Genomic DNA, 20,370 nt, shown 5'->3' on the forward strand with positions numbered 1-20,370 from the left:
GGGGGGGGGGGGGGGGGGGGGGGTGGTTAAGGGGGGGATGTCCCCGCCGCCGCCGCCGCCGCCACACGTGCCCCGCCGCCCGGGCCGCTTTGTCCGCGGCGCTCGGCGCGGCTCCGCCCGCCCCCGCGCGGCGGCCCGCCGGTGAGTGACAGCCTACCTGCCCGCCAATCTTCATCACACCGACACCGGCCTGACAGCGCGGCCGCCGCTCGCCGCCCGCCCGCCCGCCCGGCCCCGCCGCGCCGCCGCCGACACGCCCCGCCCCGCCCCGCCCCGCCGCCGACACACGCCTCCCTCTTCCTCCTCCCCCCCCCAACCCGCCCGCCACGCCGCCGCTACGCCACGCCCCCCCCCGCCGCCGACACGCCCCCCCGCCGCCGCGCCCGAGGCCACGCCCCCTCTGGCCACGCCCCCCTCACCACGCCGCCGGGCGCCCCCTGCTGGCCGGCGCCCCTCACTCACACCCACCTCCCCCTGTCCTGCCCCCCCCCCCCCAGGCAGCGCTGACCCCCCCCCTCCCCGCACCCCCAAACGGACAACCCCTCCCCCCCCCAGCATCTGGGTCCTCCCCAGGGCATCACTCAGACCCTCCCCGGCTGCATTTGCCCCCCAAACACATTTGCCCCCCCCAAACATATTTGCCCCCCCCAGCAGCATCTGCCCCACCAACCATATTTGCCCCCCCAAACAAACACATTTGCCCCCCCCAGCCACATTTGCCCCCCCAAAGACATTTGCCCCCCCCAAACACATTTGCCCCCCCCAGCCGCATTCAGAGCCAAACCCAGTGGCCTTTGACCCCACACCCCCCCAACCACAAACTCCCCCAGGGTGCCCCCCCCCAGCACCCCAAAAAATCCCTCCCCCGGGACGCTTCCCACCCCAGGCCCTTCCTGCGGGATCATCCCTCAAGGCAAAAAGCTCCAATTTGGGGAGCATCTATTAATTATTATTAATTTGGGGGGGCGATGTTTCTGACAGAGGCCCCCCCGCCCCCAAATTTTGGGCAGCATGAGACATTAACCCCTCCCTCCCTTCTCCCAAGGACCTGGAGATGAGGTTTCCCTGGAGTCGCTTCCACTGGGAGTGCTGGATGCGCTGGATGCGCTGGATGCACTGGGTCCTGCTGCCGAATTTTCCCATGTTTTATTGCAAAAACCACAGGGACAGATTTTTCTGGATCAGCCCGGCCATGATTTGGTTTCTCCCCATTTTTCATCCCCTTTCCTGATAAAAGGCCGTCAAAACCAGGTTTGGGGAGAAACGCTGAATTTCTGCCCATTTCCTAAGGCATACTGGATGAGAGATGGAATCGGTCGAAATAGCCCTGGAATTCTTTTGGGATGGGTTAAAATCGGCTCCGAAGAGTTACAGCAGGATGTACGAGCCAGCGGCGATAAATGATGTGTAAGGGATGGCCGTAAGGTCAGGGGTGTGATGGGAAAGGTGGAAAAACGAGCTTAAATTTAAGGCTAGGAACCCAAACCACCTTAATTTTCCCTCTTGAGTTTCCCAGGGCAAGCGACCTCTTGCAAACCCCCACTTTTAAATCCCTCCTTCCAGCTTATCCCCCCCACAAAAAAAAACATCTGGGAAATATTTCTGCCTCCTACTTGAGAGCAGCCTCTAAAATTGGGTGACCTCCTTTGGGTTGGCCATTGGAGAGCAACCAAAAATCGATGGTTCACGCTTGGGCTCCATTGATGTAATAACGGAGGGATGCAGCGGGTGGTTGGGATGCACCCCCCCGCAAAAAAAAGCATCACTGCATCATGTCGCTGGGACAACCAGCGGGAACTCGGAGCATCCCCCTGATCCTTTGGAGAGGTTGGGGCAATGATTTATAGGAATTTCTTGCCTTGTAAATCAGCCGACGGGATGTTTCCCCCTCCCCACACCTCATTACTATTCCACGGGAGCGAGCGAAGACGAGGAGCCATAAAACTGTCGCCGGTTGTTTCAGCCAGCTGGGGATGCCGGGCAAAAAATATTTGGGGTTTTTCAGAAGCTGGAGAATTCGAATGGGAGGAGGATGGAAACTCCCTCATCTTGGGATCAAAGGACCGCCGGATCGTCCGCGCTTGGCATCTCGTGTTGAAAAACAGAGATGAAAAGAGGGCAGGCATGCACAGGGCATATTTTAAGCCCTATCATCACCAAAAATGTCCAAGTGCTCAATATTTTAGGGTTCTCCTGTTGCAGGACTCTTTCTTCTGGCATCAGCAGCAGCGAGCATCCCATGTTCACTCCTCGAGCATTCCATTCCTCTTCTCTAATTTTGGTTACCCATCGCCAAAGCAATTCCTCCGCTGGTTTCAGAAAATTGTGCTCATCCTCCAGGAAAAGTAGCCAGGCCTGGATTTTTCCTCCACAAACGCAAAAGCTGCTTCTTCCCTGGAGAGTTTTTTTCCAGAGGTTAATTCTCATACCTGGTTAAAAAAAAGGGTGCCTGATTTCCCGGTTGAATTGGCTCCGCTTCAACATCTAGCCATGGGGTCTTGCTGTATTTTTTTTGGCGGTAAATTAAAAGTCTTCGGCACTTAATCTTGGGGTTTTGTCCCCAGAAAAGCATATCTCTGCTGTAACAGGTCACCCCTGGATGATCTTTTTTTGGTCAGATCTCATCCCGCCAGCCCTGAGCCCCCAGATTTGCAGGACCAGCAATGCTCAGCAGCATTCCTGACGGGATGCAGAGCCTGGCTCCCACGGGGGCTCTGGCAGGTACCGACCCCCTTCTCCCTGCCCTGGACCACCCTCTGACGATGGCAGCCCAGGGATGCAGGTGGTGTCCAGCTGGGAGAGATGTCCAAACCCCCCAAAATCACAAAAGCTTCGATCAAACACCTTATTCCACATCCCTATCCCAAGCCGGAGCGCTGTCTGCTGGAAAACCTCCCTGAAATTAAGCCCCCGTCATCCAGGAGTCCCCCAAATTTTGGGAGTTGTACCGTTTACCCGCCCCCAAGCTGGGGTGCAGGCATCTCGGAGGGATGGGGTCTTGTGCACTCAAATCAGTGTCATAAATATATAATTACCATGAACTAATCGGTGCCTGTACAAGAGCACACGGACAGTTCCTTCTCAAAAGCAATGAGTACTCAGAGCAAGTTTGCTAAAATATTAAACATTTGGCAAGAGTGGCAACATATATAACCGGCAATATTTACATTTTTACATAACGGGCTTCAGGAGAAAACAAATTACATAAAATATAGTGGTTTAGTCTCCGTCATTTGACTGCTCCTCCATAAATAATTCAATTCTCTTTCCAAGATTGCATTATTGCTTGTGTCGGATTTCTCTAAGAAAACTGTGACGGGATACTCTGAAAAATACATAAGAGCGAAGCTGAGTAAATTATTAAACGATAGATGTTAAAAACAAGATGAGGTTTTAGGATGCAGCCACAGCCAGGGCTGGGCTCCTAAGTCTGAGCTTTGCGGCTGAGCCCAGCTTAAAGCACTGCAGTGGGTTGGAGGGGTAAGATATCCCCTACAAATTGCAAGCTCACTGCCTGGGCGGATGTCCGACCCCCTCGGCAGTTAAAGGATGCTAAAAAGGGATCCCTAAAGAAAATTTAGGACTTGTTTCGGATCAGACGGTGGTGGTACCCACTAGCCCTTCGTCCCTTTGGCTCAGGCACTGCGCTGCGATCGGGGGACGATGCTTAATCCAAATTACCCATTAAAATTTGTGTTGGATTTTCAGAAGACATTCAGGATACAGGTATTTTCTCACACCTTTCAAAACCCTCTCTAGTTACGAGTTTCAAGAAGAGAGGAGAAAAATCAGTGTCATCCAACACTGCCTTAAAAGCCACATAATTAACCTGGGACCGGACACAAGGACAGTTGTCTGTCCGAACCCAGTGATGCTTGCACCAAATCTGGGCTGAAGTTAAGGGATTCCCCAAATTTTAACTATTTAGCTCATGGAGGATTTCTATTAAAGCTGATTTCCCTCAGTTTGTGGTACTTAGGATACCCACAGGACAGCTCCTCTTCTTAAATATATTTATTTTTACCTCTGCACATGATTTTCCTGGGAATAATAAGAGAGTAAACCCAAAAAGATTTATGGCACCGAGGCGACAGCATTATTTTTGAAGCCACCATGCATTTTAAATAGTCTCAGACACACAAATAAGAGCAAGTAACGCTACGCCCATTTGACAACTACTGATAGATGAATACACTAGAGAATATAATTAAAGGCTTTATCGATAATCCATAGGCACAAGGAGGATGTATTAAGAATAAGTGATCGATGCCGGGATGGCTCAATATTCCCGGAGGTTTCCCCATGCGAGATTAAATAAGATTAAAGCTTATTTCTTGTGCGGGATTGATGGATCGATAATAAAGAAAACTAAAGCCAAAAGAAAGGATTTTTCCCTGCCATTGCCTCCACCAAGCAGCCGGGAGCAAGTGGGACAATACCTGAAAAAATGGGATTTCTCCCCTCCCCCTGCTGGCGGAGCAGGGGTTAATGATGGCTCGTGGAGCCGGGAAAGCACTTTGGGGTCCTTCCGGAGGAAATATGCTGGATAAATGGCAGGTTATATATATTTTGATTAGAATATCCCCACTGCCAACTTACTCTTTTTAAATGTTTAATTTCAAGGCGTAATAAGTCCGCAGCCAGTTCTTGCTGCTCCTTCAGGCTCTCCCATGCAAAGTTACTGCGAGCATCCAACTGACTGATCCTTTCCCAAGCATTTCCAGGATTAAAAAAAAAAAAAAAGGAGGATCTGGATGTTTAAAGTGACTTATCTCCAGCACTTGGGCAAGATTTGGAGTCTGTATTCCGGAGGCAGTATCAGCCAGTTGAGATAGGAGTGGGTTGGAGGAATATGCACCAGGGGGGAATAAAAAATCTGAATAATCATAAAACTACACCTTGTACAAATCCCATTAAAAAAACCAACTGGTGTTGATTAATGGGATAAGCCAGGCAAAGCAATAAAACCCCCCCAACTTATTTTTCACTTGGATATCTGTGGTGGTTGGGTACCAGACAGCCGGCAAAAGCAACGTGGAGATGCTGAATCCTGCCCTTTTAAATTTTGGCTCCACCTGAGATATTTCTTCGCCTTGGCTGGGCTTCAGCATCCCTTCCCCAACCTCATTTCGGTTCAGTCCACGATGGGAGTTCAACCTTCATCCACAGCATCTCTTTACCAAGCGATGCAAACACGGCGCCAACCACCGGCACCTGCGACGAGCGAGGGAAGTCAAGCAGTCGACTCAATGTGAGTGATAAAGCAAGCTTCAGCTTTACTGCAAAACCTTCACATATTTATAACACTATAACAACACTGTACACGCGCATAAACATAAGGCATAATTGGTTGTATTAACTAAAACATGCGAAACTTGTCTCAGTCTAATTGGTCAAGATAAGCTGCCGAATTGAGGTTCTTTGTGCCAAGTTCCCTTTATCGTGGAATGCGCACCTGTGTTCTTCTAATTGGCATCTTTCTTTTTTTGTCTTCTTGTTTATTCTGTTCAAGGCCTTCTAAAGGCATCTGGAATGCTCTTACTACCGTTAGCTAAATATGTGTCCACAAGCGAAGCGTCCTTGAAGCCTGCTGCCTACAAAACATCCTTGGCTCACAAATTGATCAATTCGGTCGAGTCTGGATTGTTCACTATGTGCCCATTACTTTCCAAGTTTCCCACAGGCACCGGCCCGGCTTCAGAGGAGCCGGCGAAGGGAGAAGCGGAGAGATGGTCACAACTCTTTAAAGATGCAAATTGAGAAGCAGCCATCATAAGAGAGCTCTGTTAATTCTCTTACGAGTATGCAGATTTTGACGCCGACTCTTCCTAGGCTTATTTGTTTTATTTAGCAATAAATTTAATACCAGCTCCCTGAAGCAAAGAGACAGATGGACTATAAACTTTGAATTTTGAGTAGCTTTCCTTCCTTAGGTTAGTGTCATCTTCGATCTCTCCTGAAATTACATCTAGGAAAGTTTAGAGGGATTGAATTCTGCTTTTTGATAGCCCTCAAAGCCATTTGATTAGCCACCTTTTAATTTTTTTTTTTTTTTTTGCACAGGTTATCCAAAAGGATCTTAAATACCATCTACATGGTTCATACCTTTAGCTGCTGGAGTTATCTCAGAGACTTGCTGATGGACCTGAGAAAACCAAAACACTACATAATATCTCCTCCACATGCAAAGGAAAGCAAAAGAAGTTTTATGCATCTTTTGGGATGCAAAGCTCCCCAGGTCCGAGACGAAAACCTCAGGGCTGAAATAAAATGGTGCCCTTGGAGAACATGGGGCAACCAGTGTATGGCTTTGGAAGGATCACAAAGTCACAACGCAGCAGAAAGGACTCATCTCCGATTTTTTTTGCCATCCACCAGCAATTCAAAAATTAGGTCAGAGGTGAGGAGACACACCTGGCCGGGGAGGTCGGTGAAGCCCACGGAAGTCCCCAAGAGGTGGGTGATCTCCATCCTTGGGTTGTCCACACGTGATAGGATGAAGCCATGAGTAGTCTGAGCGCTGTGATGGCCGGATACACAAGAGCATCCTTTTTACCAATGACCCTGAGGTGTGTGAAAATCCAAAATTTAATTTTGGGATGTAAAAGCCACATCCCACGTGCTCAGGACTCAGGGAGAGGAGATCTTAAGGGCAACACTGTGGCTTTTGAAGGAAGCTCTCAGGGGCCATGCAGCGCTTTGACCTTGCTACTCCAGGCCCAGCCAGTTCCTACCATGACTAATTTCCCCGCCACCACACACACATAAGGAAGGAAATTATTTTTTTTTTTAAAAAAACAACAACAACAACAACAGCCGCATCATTTCCAAGCTGCTGCCTGGGGAACAGGGGAAAAAAATCGATATATGTCAAATGAAAAAGGGTGAGAGCAAAGGTGTTGCAAAGAGCCAAGGATAAAACCATAATTAAAACTGCAAACAGGCCTGGATGCCAAAAAAAAACCTGCCTGAAAGTCTTGGGGACCGCAGCGACAAATTCAGGCCATTTCAGCAGATGTTGGTTGCTCACAGTCACCCAACATCCCACCATGGATGGACTTTGCCATCGCCCAACCCTTTCCAATAAGGAGACATTATTAACCGCTCAATTGCGATTGAATTACTACAGATGAACATATTATGGGCACATTAAAGTCTAATGAGCGGCCGGTGATTAATGCCATTACGAGGAATACCAAAAGAACTAATGATGATGAGCCACTTAAAGTGAAGTGTCGACGGTTTAATTATCGATGACTCCTTGGTTTCTCGCCTAAAAACTCAGGTTGGAAGGAGGAAGTGGTTGACACAGGTAAAGACGAGAGGTTTCCAGAAGCGATGACACAAGGAGGCCCCATATTGATACTCTTTTAAGGATAAGATTGATGGGAAATAGCATTTCTTGGAGAAACGTATGGGAAATAGAAGTTTCTTGGAAAAACATCTCACCGTGGGCTTTAGCACCTTTGGGAATGCCATTATAAAAGCAAATTTTAATTCTTAGCATCTCCCCAGACCCTGTTCTTGCCTTTCTTTTTCCCCTCAACCTTCTTATATTCATTTTCCATTGGTTCTTTGCCTCGTTCCTTTAGCTTTGCCTCTGGTCCATCTCTTGCAGCACCCAGGGACCGCTCTACAACCCTATTTAAGTCTCTCAGGTGGTTTCTCTCCTCCTTCCTCTCCTTGGCTGGATCAGATTTTGTTCCAGTATCATCCAGGGGTGTTGACCCCATGGGGAAATGTCACCCCGTGTGGGCACGATGACATTTAAGCATCCCCAGGACCTTTTATAAATAGGACCTTTTTTTGTAGGGTTTTTTTAGGGAAATGACTCTGTAGTTCCTTTAACTTCAGAGAGCCAAGCATCAAAAAGGCTTATTTGTACTGATGTACAAATTTACTGGACTGAATTAAAATTGCATTTAGCATAAAAAGTCACCAAAACCAAAAAACGACCAACTTCCTCACCCTCGGGAGCATTTGGAACCATAACAAGTGATGACAGAGACACCCCGTCTTCCTCCATCCACCTTCTCCAAGTGTTTCTCGGTTGGGGTCGGACTCAACCCACCACGGGAAATGCCTTCACTCCGCCACCTCCCACCAATGGGGGCCTTTTGGGGCTTTTAGAGACATCTCCTCTTGCTGGGATGGGATTTTTTTTTTTCATTTTAAAAGTGACTTCATATCCCATTTTATTATTTTTTAAACATCGCAGGATTTGCAGTTTGAAGTCTTACATCCTCATTTCCCGTCAGGACGATTAAAATTGATTTCCGCCATCAGCAAGAGAAAGATAATCCTAAGTGGGTTCCTGCAAGAGAGAGCTGTATCCCCACCGGAGCCATTACAAACCCTCTCCTATTATTTTAACTTTCCTTTCTTAGGAATTTCTCTTCAGAAAAGAGCAACTTAGCACTTCTCGGACATACGCGTCCTCCAAGAAGTTGGGAAGAACTATTTAACCTCATGTATTTCTATCACAGAAAGTGGACCAGGGATTTAAATAGTTCTTGTTTACCACCACCACCCTCCCAGAGGTATTTTTAGAGGGGTAATCGGATCCTCTCGACGCCTTTGCTTTGCTTTCTTGGGTCCGCATCCTCTGACCCCATCCCTGCACCTGTCCCGGTTTGTAACCAGGCAAAATGAAACGGGATGGATTTTTCCCATTGCATTAAACTAGGTGATTCCCGGTGCACCCGGAAGCTTTGCAGAAGGAGGACGGAGGGATTTGGGCTGGAAAACCATTTCCAAGGTGTAAAACCTCTGGCCGACAAAGAAGACATGGAAATAATGGGCATCGAGGGCGAATGGCACTCAGGGATCCAGCCATGCCTTTACCCATCTCTTAAATCAATTAAACCTGGAATATCCTAAGTAAAAAATCAACTAAAATAAATTAAATAAATTTTAAAACTCAATTAAATAGATTTTTAAAGTCTATTAAGTAAATTTTAAAATTAATTAAATCAACTAAACGCTGAACATCCTAAATAATCTCCGAAATACAACAAAACCACCCCTAAAATATAAATAGCATCTTTCCAGGCTGGAGGATCCTGGGGGCCCCACAACTGTCCCACTCCTGTGCTGCTTTGCAGCAAACTTCCGTAATCAAATTTATGCAAACGAGGGGGGTTGGTCGTTCCTATCGTGCCTGGGGGGAAATGATGGGTTTGTACCAATGCTGCAAGAAGAGCTCAGCTTTCCCTGGCCACCATCCCCAAGCTCCCAACCCACGAGGAGCCACCCCGAAAAGGGGGTCCCCAGCCAGGTCCCCACCATCTAACGGCATCCCCATCATAAGGCTTAAATACCTTTACAAGAGAGTAATTTAACGCCATCCCCAGCTTAAGCTCCATATCTACCGGGCGTGAAATTAGTTCCAGCAAGCTGCAAATTTGCCACTAATAAAAATATTTAGCAATTCGCTAGTCTTTAAATCAGGAGCAGAATATTTTCTTGCTTGCATCAATGCCTGTTTCTTTCTAATTCTAATATTTGAGCATCAGGGAGCTCCAGCTGTAAAACTGCAAGTTTTACGACTGCGCAAAGAGTTTTAAATCAATTCCCCCAGTGCTTCCAACTCCGCTGCCAGGAGTTTGATCATTTAATATCATTTGATATTAGACCATGTTGGTCATTTTGCCCACTGGGATGAGCCAGGCATGGTGGATTTGCAGTTTTTAACCCAAAAAAGGCCATCTCGACCCAAACCCACCCCGTTTCCAGGGGCTGCTCCTTGAGTAGTGTCTTACAAAACAGCTTTGATCTATGTGATCCTGCCTTGCAGCCCTTGAAGGAAGGTGACCTCTCTGTCCTCCTGGCCCAAGTGTTTAATTAGCCTCGGCGCTAATTGCATCTCTCTGCCAAGCCCATTTTGTCCAATTCCAACCTCAGGATCTTTTTCATGCCTTTGCCAAGAAATGCCGCAACCCCCTCGCCTTTTCCTTGGGAAAACCAACCCACGGTGATGAAGCACCCTTCAAATCATTCCTCGTCAGGATAGCATCTCCCATCCATTGGAGACCACCGGAATTATTTGTGGCCAAATAAATCCTTTGCATTGGGTTTTGCTGGGCTGTGAGCATCCAACAGCATCTGGATGACTCTGCTTCTCCTTATTTAAAGCACGGTATCACTTGAGAGCCTTGCCAGTAAAGGCTTTACGGTACTTAGATTATTGATATCAAATACGTTGGACCCGGAATTAATTGTTAGTGCATTGTCTGTCATCAGTTTGATGCGTCCTGTCCCCAGCACAAGGGTTCGGATGCAAACGCCATGTGGTGCAAGTCAAAAGTCTTGGAGGAACCAGGATCCACAATACCAGCAGAAGTCCCCACATCAACCATTATCCTGGAAAAAAACCACCACAAATATGAAGTTTCTCCCAGGGTCATGCAATCGTAGCAAACAACACAAAATCTGCAATTTCTGCTGCTTTCCTACATTTTTTAATTCACATTTTATATTCAGCATTGCTTTTCCCCCCTTTATGGGTTTTTTTTTTTACAGGTGCAATGCAACTCTGACACAAGCAGTAAATGATATCAAATCCTAGTGGGTAAAAGCTAGGAAAAAAGCTAATTTTAGGACAGCAGTAAATTATTCTTTGGCCATAAAATCTGATCTTTGCATTCAACTGACCAGCTGCCAGAGCAGTCCCATAAGGCAAATCCCCGCCAAGGTATTTCTGATGCCAGGGGGAGGCTAAGATAAAGAGGGTGTTTCGGATGACATGTTTCATTGCAGATGGGTTGAAGAAATTTCTAAGGAAGGTTGTGCTTGGAAATACTACACCGATGAGGTTGGTTTTCCCAGGTACCTTCTCCCAATTCCTTAGCTGTGGATTTACAGTTTGCCTCCATCGTGCTCAAAGGAACACGTAGCCCTGCTGCAATACCATATGTACCATATAAATATATATAATAGGGATATTTTGGAGTGTGTTGGGCTGCTGGGCATCATTTCAACTCCAAATCTTAGTGCTTGAGTTACCATCAGCCCAACTATGCTGGATACAACAGTTGGGATTAAAATCAACAAGCTACGTGGCTAAAACCTGGCTGCTGGTTGTGGTTGCTGGGGCATATATCAGATTTATTCTTTGACGTCTGGCCAAATATCTGGCACATGGCGTGGTTCAGCGGTAGGTTCAGTAGCTGGATGATTCAAGCTTTCTGCTGCAACCTCTTGAACTTGCTTAACGTTGTCATTGCCGGCATCAAGAAACTCCCAGGCAGCACCAAGAGGAGATGAAAGAGATAATAAGTAGTGAAAAGACCTTGTCGATGTGGGAACGGGTTAAAGATGCTGTTGTTAAAGCTGCGGATAAAAGGTAGATGGGAAAATTCAGTGAAGGAAAAGCCTTGTTGGCTGATGGACAAAAATGATCACTTTTAGATGGAAAGCCAAGGGATGGAAGAGGAATGGCAGAAAGAGAAGGGTCTCTACGAAAACAGGGCTATGAAGAAATTTGGGGTTTTACAAACTACTGGGCTCCAAAAATGCAAATAAATGGGAAAATAGAGAAAAGCAAAGGGAGATTCTCAAACAACAGGAGCAAACGTATAGTTTCTGATTGCCAACAGGAGCAGGAAGCACAGGGAATAACGGAAAAGAAGGGTTGGGAAAACGATGGTGAAGACAGACATGGCCAACGTGGGGCTTGCAGAGAAAAAAAGCCCTCTCTGGTGGGATTAACGGCACGAGACGGTGTGGGAAGGAGTTTGCTATCAAACATACGCTTTTAATATGTTGGCAGCCGGTTCCTACTCGATGCCAAGTAAAGGCAGGTGTCGGAGACAGTTTGCGCTCTGCTTGCCGAACTGGTTGATGTCACGCCGGCGACTTTGATTTCATCGCAGGAAAAGGCAGGTTGATGTCACGCAGCATAATTAATTGCCGGTTTATTCCTCCCATTGAAAGAAATGACAGAAGGAAAACAGCAGTTACGTGACATTTTATGCAGTCAAAGTATCATCAGACTTCAAGCAGTTGAGAGGAAAAACTGAATATATCAATGTATTTACTTTTCTCGGGTTAACTGGTAGACGAGCCGTGAGTACCAGCATAAAGCCACCCATCAAACCACACCGGCCAGAGTCCTATGGGCGAGACATGATGGGAGGAGACAGGATTTAAAAACAGGCAGAAAAATGGGTTTAAATTGGAAATCCCTTTTGTCTTGGTATTAAAAGGTGCTTGGTGCATTGACAAACCTCCTTGGCTTGGCTTGGATGCCCTCGACCCCTGGTGTGGCCATCCCACAGCAGTGCAAAACCCTGCCGTACCCAGCCGCACCTGTATGAACCAAATCTGCCCGATTTTGGCCCTCAATATTTTGAGGGTGTGGGCAGTTAGATTTCAGGGTTTGGGCCTTGAGACCTTGCTCAAAGAGAGATGCTCCCTGCGTCAGGGTGGGCAGGAGCTGGCTGGCTGACCAGGGCCGGTGGCACAGCCTCTGCAGCGAGCGATGCTGGGTTAATCAAGCACCGATCCGCCTGCAACAGGAGCGGGGGGGGGGGGGGGGGAAATCCCCGTTCCACCGGGAGCACCTCCCAGGACCGTTATGGGGGCCCCCACCGCGGGAGAGGCAGCGGCTGGAGAAGGGTTCTGTGAGCTCCCTGCCGCCGGGAGAGCTGGGACTGACGCCGGGAGAGCCGGGACCGGGACCGGAACCGGGACAGGGAGAGCCGGGACCGCCATGCAGGGAGCCCAGTGGCGCGCAGCCGCCTCTGTCGGCGCGGGAAAAGCCGCGGCCCCGGCCCCGCCCTCACGTCCCGCCCCCTAGCCAATGGGAAGCGTCGGTCGAGCAGCGGCCGGCGCTGATTGGCTCGGCCGCTGCGGCGCGGCGCGGTTGCTACGGGGGGAAGCGGTAGCGGCGGAGCGGCATGGCGGGCGCGGCGCTGGGAGCGGGGCCGGGCGTGCTGGTGCTGCAGCTGCTGTGGGGCCTGGCGTTGCTGCTCTGCCTGGCGCTCTCCCGGGCGGCCGGCCAGGCCCGGTGAGCGGCGGGAAAGGGGAGGGCTGGGAGAGTGGGGCCAGGCTGGGCCCGGTGCTGAGGCCGCTCCGCCCGCCTCTCCCCGCAGGTTCGCCGTGGTGCTGGTGACGCTGGGAGCCGCCGTCCTCAGCGCCGCGCTGCTGCTCTTCCCCCGGGAGGACGAGCGCCCGGCCACAGCTGCCGCTGATGAGGTGAGCTCACGCCGCGGCCTGCGTGGCCAAGTGGGCCCGGGGGCGGCGGCGGGACGTTACCTCGGCAAAGGCCCCAGCTGCCACCCTGAGGCCCCGGCGATGGGCCTGTCCTTCGGGGCTGGCCCCAGCAGCAGCCCTGAGGCCCCGGGGATGGGCCTTCACCTCAGGGATGGGGCCTAAGGGCTGCCCTGAGGCCCCGGGGATGGGCCTTTACCTCAGGGCTGGCCCCAGCAGCAGCCCTGAGGCCCCGGGGATGGCCCTGTGCTGCCTTTTCAGTCTGCTGCAGCTCCATCTCTGGTGCAGGCTCCTGTCGGTGCAGGCTGTGTCACTCACGGAGCAGGGATCTATTTATTTCTTTAATAAAGTCCCTTATTTATGTGCCGTTATACGTGACCCGTGGGGTTTAGCTCCCATTCTCCCATCCCCAAGCCCAAGGGGTTCTGTGCCAGAATCGCACTCATACTTTTATCCCTCCCAGCTCAGCCCTGAGCTCCAGCAGCTTCTGCTCCCCCTCTGCCATCCCCTTTTGCAGCTTGGTCCATGGCTGTCCATGCTCCCACCTGCCTCCATCTTCCAACACACCCCGGAGCATGCTGATAGCCATGTGGCAGGTAGTTTTGATAATTTTCCCCTCTAATTCTGCAGCTTTTCACTTCCCTACAGCTCTCTTTTCTATTTTAAAGCCTGGTAACTGCTCTTTGGCTCTCTTGTAGATTATTACTGCACTCAAGGATAGAGCCACCTGTGGTTTTAGACAGCCCCTGGTCTGCGTTGTCAGGCACAGGCATCTCCCCCAATTTTGCGCAACCGCTGTCTAAGCTGCCATCTTGCGCTTTCCCAGAGCTCTTTGGGCTTTGAATACACAAAGTTTTGTGGCATTTTAGGTGCCGTTTCCTCTGTTCTATTATAAATGCACATTAATTATTGCTCTTCTAGATCTTGATCTGTCTAAATCCCTACTAAAGATACTTGTAAGGTTTTTTTCTTTTCTCTGCCTTGCGTAGGACCTGCTTGTGTAAAGGTTGGAAGTGAGATGAAGGGCAGCCGAGCGCGTGTTTGTGCCTGGGAGGCCAACAGAATTGGAAAGCTTATTTTTTTCGGATCTTCAATTGGACTGGACCTGCCCTGATTATCAATAATACATGACCTGGGCTTTCTGCACCGAAACTCTGCTAATTGGCTAATTAAAAAGTGAAACGTGCAGAAGGAGCCAACACTTCACTCACAAGAGACTCTTTCTGCAGCAGCACCAAGGCTGAGCATGTGCTAATGCGATTTATAAAACTGAGCTGGGGGTGAGCGAAGCTCTGGAGTAGTCTCAGGAGCCGAGAGGATGATTTTGTAACCAACCTCCTCGCAGTTGGCTTCTTGTGTCTTGCCTTGCTGCTGTATCTTCTTTTTTTAGTCTTTTTTTTTTCTTCCCTCCCCCCCATTTCCCTTCTAAAAGGGAAGAATTGTGTGCAGTTCCTTGCAGTGCTGGGAGTTTTGTGGCCAGGGAGAGCTGCTGCAGGTTTTGACTCGTGTTTCTTCCCTGTGCTCAGTACTGTGCTGATCCTTTCCTGCGCATCGGCTTTCCCATGAGTGGCTTTTTTCAGAGGAAAGGGATTCTTCTTTCAATCATTTGTCACATACCCTGCTTACCACAGAGAGCGCCCACATCAGGAATGAAAAGCGAGGGGAGAAACCAGGGAAAACACTAAAGGTTTTCCTGCTGCGGCAATCTTCTCTGACAGTACTCTTTTCTAGGATGTGGTGTGCTCCCTCCGGGCTCCCAGAGCAGACCGAGGCTGTAACGTGTGGGTTTTTTCTGTTCACTGCAGATCGTAGACACCTTCTTTATTGGCCGTTTCATCCTCTTGGCCGTGATGAGCCTGATCTTACTTGGGTGCCTGTTCCTGCTCCTGATTTACCACCTCATGGAGCCGGTGTACGCCAAACCGCTCCACAGCAGCTAGCAGCAGCCAGACACAGCAATCCCCGCAAAGAGGAAATCCCATTTTCATGGCAATAAACCAGGAAGGGAGACCAGGAGGCTGTTTTGGAGGTGAACGTGTCGGGTTTTTCCAAGCTCAGAAAGAGCCGGCGAAGCAAGTAAAGTGTGTTGCTTGCACCCAGCGCTGCGTCTTTCATCGTTAAAAGCAAAGTTTGGACTGGGCACGAGAGCCTTCCTCTCCAGGGGGGTTCAAGCCTCTGCAGGCTGCAAAGGTGTTTTAACCTCTCTTCTCTTCTCTTTTGCAGGAGACTTGAAATCCATGTACTTTGTACTACACTTGATTCAATGAATTGAACTGAACCGAGATGGTTTGTTACCATTCCTTTTTCACCTTAGTTTAATAAAACTCTCTTGAGAAAACCCTGACTCAGTCTTTATTTATTCTCCAAGAATGTTATCTTTTGCCACCCTTTGGTGACAGTGTCTCTGAAAACCACCTTTTCCTGTGGCAGACCTGGGGTTTTTTTGAAATTCAGCGTGTGGTTGTGGATTATTGGGGACAGTCCCTTTGACTGGAAACCTGAGGCTTTGGAGTGGGGAGGGAACAACATGCAAAATAATTCCAACTCTCCTCCATGAGGCTGTGGGAGGAAAGCCAGGTCTCACCTCCCTGCCCTAAACAATCCTGCCAGCCCATGAAAAAACCCTCTTGTTTTTCGAGGACCATGCTGATACCTGAGTGTTTCCCACATGTGTCGGGACCCCAAGTTGTCATCCTGGGTGGGGAGCCGAAGGCTTACAGTTTCTGCTACCCTGAAATGTAAAACCATCGCTTACGCTAGTGCAGATCAGTGGCGGAAGCCGGTACTAGACTCCAATACCTTTCCTCTTAGTGGGGTGGGAAATACTTTTTTTTTTTTTAAGTATTTCAGCAGCAGTGATGGGGTCAAATCCCATTTATCTCCCTATTTTTTCATGGATACCAGGGGGAGCAGCCCTGCTGAAGTGGAGTGGGGAGGCTGGGCCAAGCTGTCAGCTGGCAGATACCTCAGCCTCCTGCCTGTGCTGCAAATCAATCTGTTGATAGCAGCAGCTCTCACAGGCTGGGTGTCTGTACTTAACTAGCAATAATTACTGCTTTGTGCTGTCTTAGCCATCCCTCAATAGCAATGGTTTATTTTCTTGCATGAAATCTCACCAGGCTTTTAAATTGCTTGCAGGAGAAAAGCATTTCAGTGGCCCGGAGCATCGTGTGACCGTTCTGCAAAGGGAAGGAGCCTTTACCATCCATACTGCACCGAGGAGAGGCTCCCACAGGTGCCCTGCGGTCACAGGGTGAGGTGAGTTACATTACAGCTTGCGTTTTTCAGCCCCGGAGGGATGGAGCTGCTCAGCTTTTCACGGTTGAGCAGGCAGCGGGTATTGCTGTGAGGTTGAAGCTGAGTGTGAGACCGTGCCGCAGCCCTGAGCTGTGTTCAGGGGCAATATAGCCAAAAACCTGAGGGCAAGAAACTCGTAGTTCTCATACAGATTTTTAATTTTTTCCCCATTTTAGAGATTTGGGGGGTTTTGGCCTTTTTTTCATTTTGAACTGAAGATGGTGAACAGTAAATAAAAGAACCGGCTGGCTTCTTCCAGCCCTGTCCTGACAGCTGTCAGTCACAAAAACGTTGCTATCAGGACATGAAAGATTAATAAGGCAGAGGTAGAAGGCTCAGAGATGACGATTCCCCTGCAGAAAATGCCCCAGCACCCAGGAGCCCTAACTTGGTCAGCTAAAAACATGTAAGTACATTTCAAAAAGAGGCAGAGGAGAGGTGTATCTGCTTTTCGAGCCACGTAAATGCTCAGTCCCTTCCTATCCTGAAGCCTATGTCCAAGGGAGTCGAACTATCGTGTTAAGGAACACGCCAAGCATTTATGCAACACAAGCGCATCAGGTCTCTTGGTGATTTTGAAGTTACGCCTGAAACAAAATTCATATTTAATTCATGATCTTAATAACATTTATGAACACGAAGCTAGTCTCGCAGCTCGCGCCGGCTCCATGCCTGCCATGTCTTTATTCCCTGTGCTTGTACGAGAGCAGCGGGCTGGTTCACGGAGCCTCGGTGAGGCCACGGCGGCAAACTGTGCCAGCCGGAGACGGCGGCATTTTGCCAGGCTTTGAGTCCAATGAACAGGGAAACCATGGCAAAAGCAGCTGGGGCACCAAAAAAACCAACTCTGAAAGCAGAAATGTGAAGCTTCCTCCAGTTTCATGCTGTAAGTAAACTCAAGATACTTGCTTTTTCTGTCCCCTTAATCTATTTGTAACTAAAATCAGTCAAAAGGCTCATCGTGGAAGGGGTATTTCGGGGAGAGCGGAAAGCTGCGCTGCAGGAGGGGGATGGTGGCTCCTGCACGAGGAGGCCATTTCAGTGCTTTCCCAAAAGTCCTATTAATTGGGCTCTCGCCCCCCTCCCCCCAAGACATTTCGAGCTCCATCCTCATCCTTTACCACCCTTGGCAGCAGGGAATGACCGGCTGGATGAACTCAACCCAGGCTCTCTCTGTATATTTATTTATTCTGGGCAATTCTGCTCCTCCCCGCGCAGGGGCTTTCCAGACGGTTCCTGTTTATTTTTGGGAAAGGAAAGACCACGTCAAGGAATTGGTATGAGCCAGAGCTGCTTTCCAACGAGCCCCAAATGGTGATTTTTTGCTGCTGTCCCCCACCCAAACCTTCGGCTCCTGGAGGATAACCTCTTGCTAGCACATCTGCCTCTGTCTAGCACTCTGATTTTTTTTTTTTTTTTCCAATTAATGTGTAGCAGGAGGGCGGGTTTGGCTTAAATCCCAACCTCTCAGTCGCTGGCGAAGGTGTTGGGAGCTCAGAAGATGTTATAGCTGAGGAGCCCTGCTCTGGCACAGCCTTCTCCCAAAACTGCGAGCAAATGATCCCAGCTTTCCTCTTCCAGGGTGGGAGCGCTGGGTGCTCCGTGTCCCAAGGAGCCAGCCCCGTGCAGGCAAAAAATGGTGCTAAATCCCAGCGAGAGAAACCTGCCGTGCCAAAAGGGATGTTTGCACAAGATACCGCAAGTGCCAGGAGGAGGGCGGCCAAACTGCTTTCAGGTCAGGTGGGAAAACAGCCCTTTTCTCCCCTAAATTCCCTGCCTGGCTCATTAGAAACAGGCAGGGATGCTCCCGCACCGGGATGCTGGCACCCAGCTCGTCACAGGCTCACGCAGCCTGAGGGTTGCTGAGCTGCTCCCTCCTGCCTGATGCCAGGCAGCGAGTGGTGCCAGAGTGGGGATGGAGGGAGAGCAAGCGTCTGCAGGAGAAACTCCTCTCCTTGATTTAAGGTCCTTGAATGACGGCAATTCCTCACGCCTCGTGCTGCGCTCTGCTGGCACTTAATTACCCTCACTGGTAAAAGCTGGCCTCTTATTTCCACCTTGACTTTGCTGACTTCAGCTTCCCTGCTGTTGAATCCCGCTTTGCCTTTGGCTGCTAATTAAAAAGCCCTTCAGCGTTTGCCGGCTGCTCCTTGCATAGGTAATTGCGGACCGTGCCCCAGCCACCTCTTCACCTTCACAGCAGCCCGGCGGACCAGCAGCATTCCTCCAAAATATGTGCAACCCTTTCCCAGGCCGCCTCCCGGCAAAGCTCAGCTGAAACGGTATTGCTGCGGCGGGGGCCGTGGTGTCACCTATAGAAAAACACCCAAGCTCTGCGTTTACCAAACAGGCTCCTAATGAGCTCATTTCAGGCGTGATGTTTTCCCATCCGCAGGACAGCAGCGGACGCATGTTCGTGCTCTCCTAGCTTGCACAGCCCCCTCGCTGCGACGCTGTGATGGAGGGGCTCGTGGCAGGGGGAAAAGCAGTGGCCCCTTGTCTGGTGGAGGAGGAATAAGATGAGGTGAGTTGCAGACTTCTCCCGGAGGAGCTCTGCTCAATTTAAACAGTCCTTTGGCTGGGGCAAACCGAGGGGATCCTCCCTGCCTTCCCACCCACCCCTCAATCTCTAAAATCTCAGTGAGATCTGGGGTTTTCTTTGGCATTTGGCTCCTTATTTTTTTTAAGTTTAAAACTGCTGTGGGCCGTCTGCCCTTTCTCCTCGCTCCCGGCAGCGCAGCCAAGGCTGTTCAGACTTTCCAAACATGAGTGGGACATGGCCCAGGCCTAAATTTGTCCCGGAAAAACTATGAGCAGCTGAAAGAACAGGCGGGGGAGGGGGGAGGAAGGAAGGGGGAAGAAAAACCCAACCAACTTGCTTTTGCAATAAGCCCCTGCATGTGTCAGGGCTTGTGGGATTTTTTGCTTGAAAATGTGTTTCAAACCCCCCCGTCCTCCTCCACAAGGTGGATGGCAATTAAGCAAAGCAAAAGCTTAGTCACACAAGCACCGAAATAACCATTCTCAGCCCAGTGCACGGCATCTCTGCTGGCATCATTGTCCCTTGTGCTGCCAGAGGCCACATTTGCCCAGAGCCGTGCAGCCTGGGGATGCTGTGGTGTCAGCCCTTCGTCTCTGCTGAGGACAGACCCTGTTGTGACACCTCTCCCTGTGGCTCCATCAGGGTTGGCCCCGGCGGGGGTTATTTCCCTGGGAAAAAGCAGCAGTTGGGGATTTTGCTTTTCTCTGCCTGCCCCAACATTTCTCCTGCATTCTCCCCCAGGGATCTGCAGGCAACCAGCAAGTTTTCAAGCCCCGTGGAGCATCTTTGGTCAGTGTGGAGGGGACCGAAGGCCATCGCCATCCAGCCACCTCAAACGTGCAGCCGCCACTCTGAGTTGCCTGTTTGCCCTGTGCCGCTCCATCACCTTGCAGGGGTTTACAGGGAGCTGATCCAACTGGCCAGCAGGTTTTCTTTTTTTTTTCTTTTTTTCCCTTCGCTGATGAAATCAGCACTTAATAAAATCACATCAGGCCCAGATGTTTTCTCCTCAGGTTAAGATCCAAGGAGGTGAAGTCAATTAGAGTTCAGATTTATACCAGGCATAAACGCAGCCCCTGGCACCCAGCGCTGCTTTCCCCTGGGCGGAGAGCCAGAGCCTGCCCAGCCGCTATCCCTCGATGGCGAGCAGGCTGGGAAACACACCCCACGGCTCACAAACGCCCCGTGTGCCCTGGCTCCTCACACATCAAAGTCGGGGGCCCCCCCATGAGTGTAGTGTACAGCTGGCCACACAGCTGTCCCCCACCTTAATCAAGTGATGCTGCTGGGGCCTCCCAGACCCACCTCTGCCCAGGGGA

The 20,370-nt window shown here is 50.0% G+C and overlaps 2 protein-coding genes and 1 long non-coding RNA gene across 7 annotated transcripts in view; 2 read left to right on the forward strand and 1 right to left on the reverse strand.

The window, feature by feature from the left end:
* Positions 1 to 242, reverse strand: part of PKNOX2 (PBX/knotted 1 homeobox 2) — an 87,736-nt gene extending 87,494 nt beyond the window's left edge. For 2 of the 3 annotated variants that reach the window (XM_052786237.1, XM_052786239.1), the window contains exon 1: positions 158 to 242. The gene's annotated coding sequence lies outside the window, so the exon portion shown is untranslated. The remainder of the gene's footprint in view (positions 1 to 157) is intronic. The other variant, XM_052786236.1, reaches the window with a different exon arrangement.
* Positions 243 to 12,878: 12,636 nt separating this feature from the next.
* Positions 12,879 to 15,544, forward strand: TMEM218 (transmembrane protein 218). Its single transcript, XM_052786240.1, has 3 exons — positions 12,879 to 13,009; positions 13,095 to 13,197; positions 15,018 to 15,544. Exons 1-3 carry the CDS (start codon positions 12,900 to 12,902, stop codon positions 15,150 to 15,152), a joined length of 348 nt encoding a protein of 115 aa, XP_052642200.1. The 5' UTR covers positions 12,879 to 12,899; the 3' UTR covers positions 15,153 to 15,544.
* A 312-nt stretch (positions 15,545 to 15,856) lies between these two features.
* Positions 15,857 to 20,050, forward strand: LOC128141111 (uncharacterized). 3 transcript variants are annotated; one of them, XR_008234911.1, is made up of 5 exons: positions 15,857 to 15,994; positions 16,351 to 16,470; positions 18,091 to 18,244; positions 18,905 to 19,033; positions 19,793 to 20,050. It is a non-coding gene; the product is annotated as an uncharacterized LOC128141111 (long non-coding RNA). The 3 variants fall into 3 exon arrangements; XR_008234912.1 differs by lacking the exon at positions 15,857 to 15,994 and having other exon boundaries at positions 16,212 to 16,470; positions 18,091 to 18,249; XR_008234910.1 differs by lacking the exon at positions 15,857 to 15,994 and having other exon boundaries at positions 16,212 to 16,470.
* The last annotated feature ends 320 nt before the right edge of the window (positions 20,051 to 20,370 follow it).

This window comes from Harpia harpyja, chromosome 4 (assembly GCF_026419915.1).
Source record: "Harpia harpyja isolate bHarHar1 chromosome 4, bHarHar1 primary haplotype, whole genome shotgun sequence".
Taxonomy (NCBI): Eukaryota; Metazoa; Chordata; class Aves; order Accipitriformes; family Accipitridae; genus Harpia; species Harpia harpyja.

What these genes read in the sequence shown, in the direction of transcription:
- TMEM218 (XM_052786240.1), top strand. Translation starts at nt 12,900, where the DNA reads ATGGCGGGCGCGGCGCTGGGAGCGGGGCCGGGCGTGCTGGTGCTGCAG. An exon ending in CGGGCGGCCGGCCAGGCCCG is followed by an intron (nt 13,010 to 13,094) that starts GTGAGCGGCGGG and finishes CTCTCCCCGCAG; the next exon opens with GTTCGCCGTGGTGCTGGTGA. An exon ending in CCACAGCTGCCGCTGATGAG is followed by an intron (nt 13,198 to 15,017) that starts GTGAGCTCACGC and finishes TGTTCACTGCAG; the next exon opens with ATCGTAGACACCTTCTTTAT.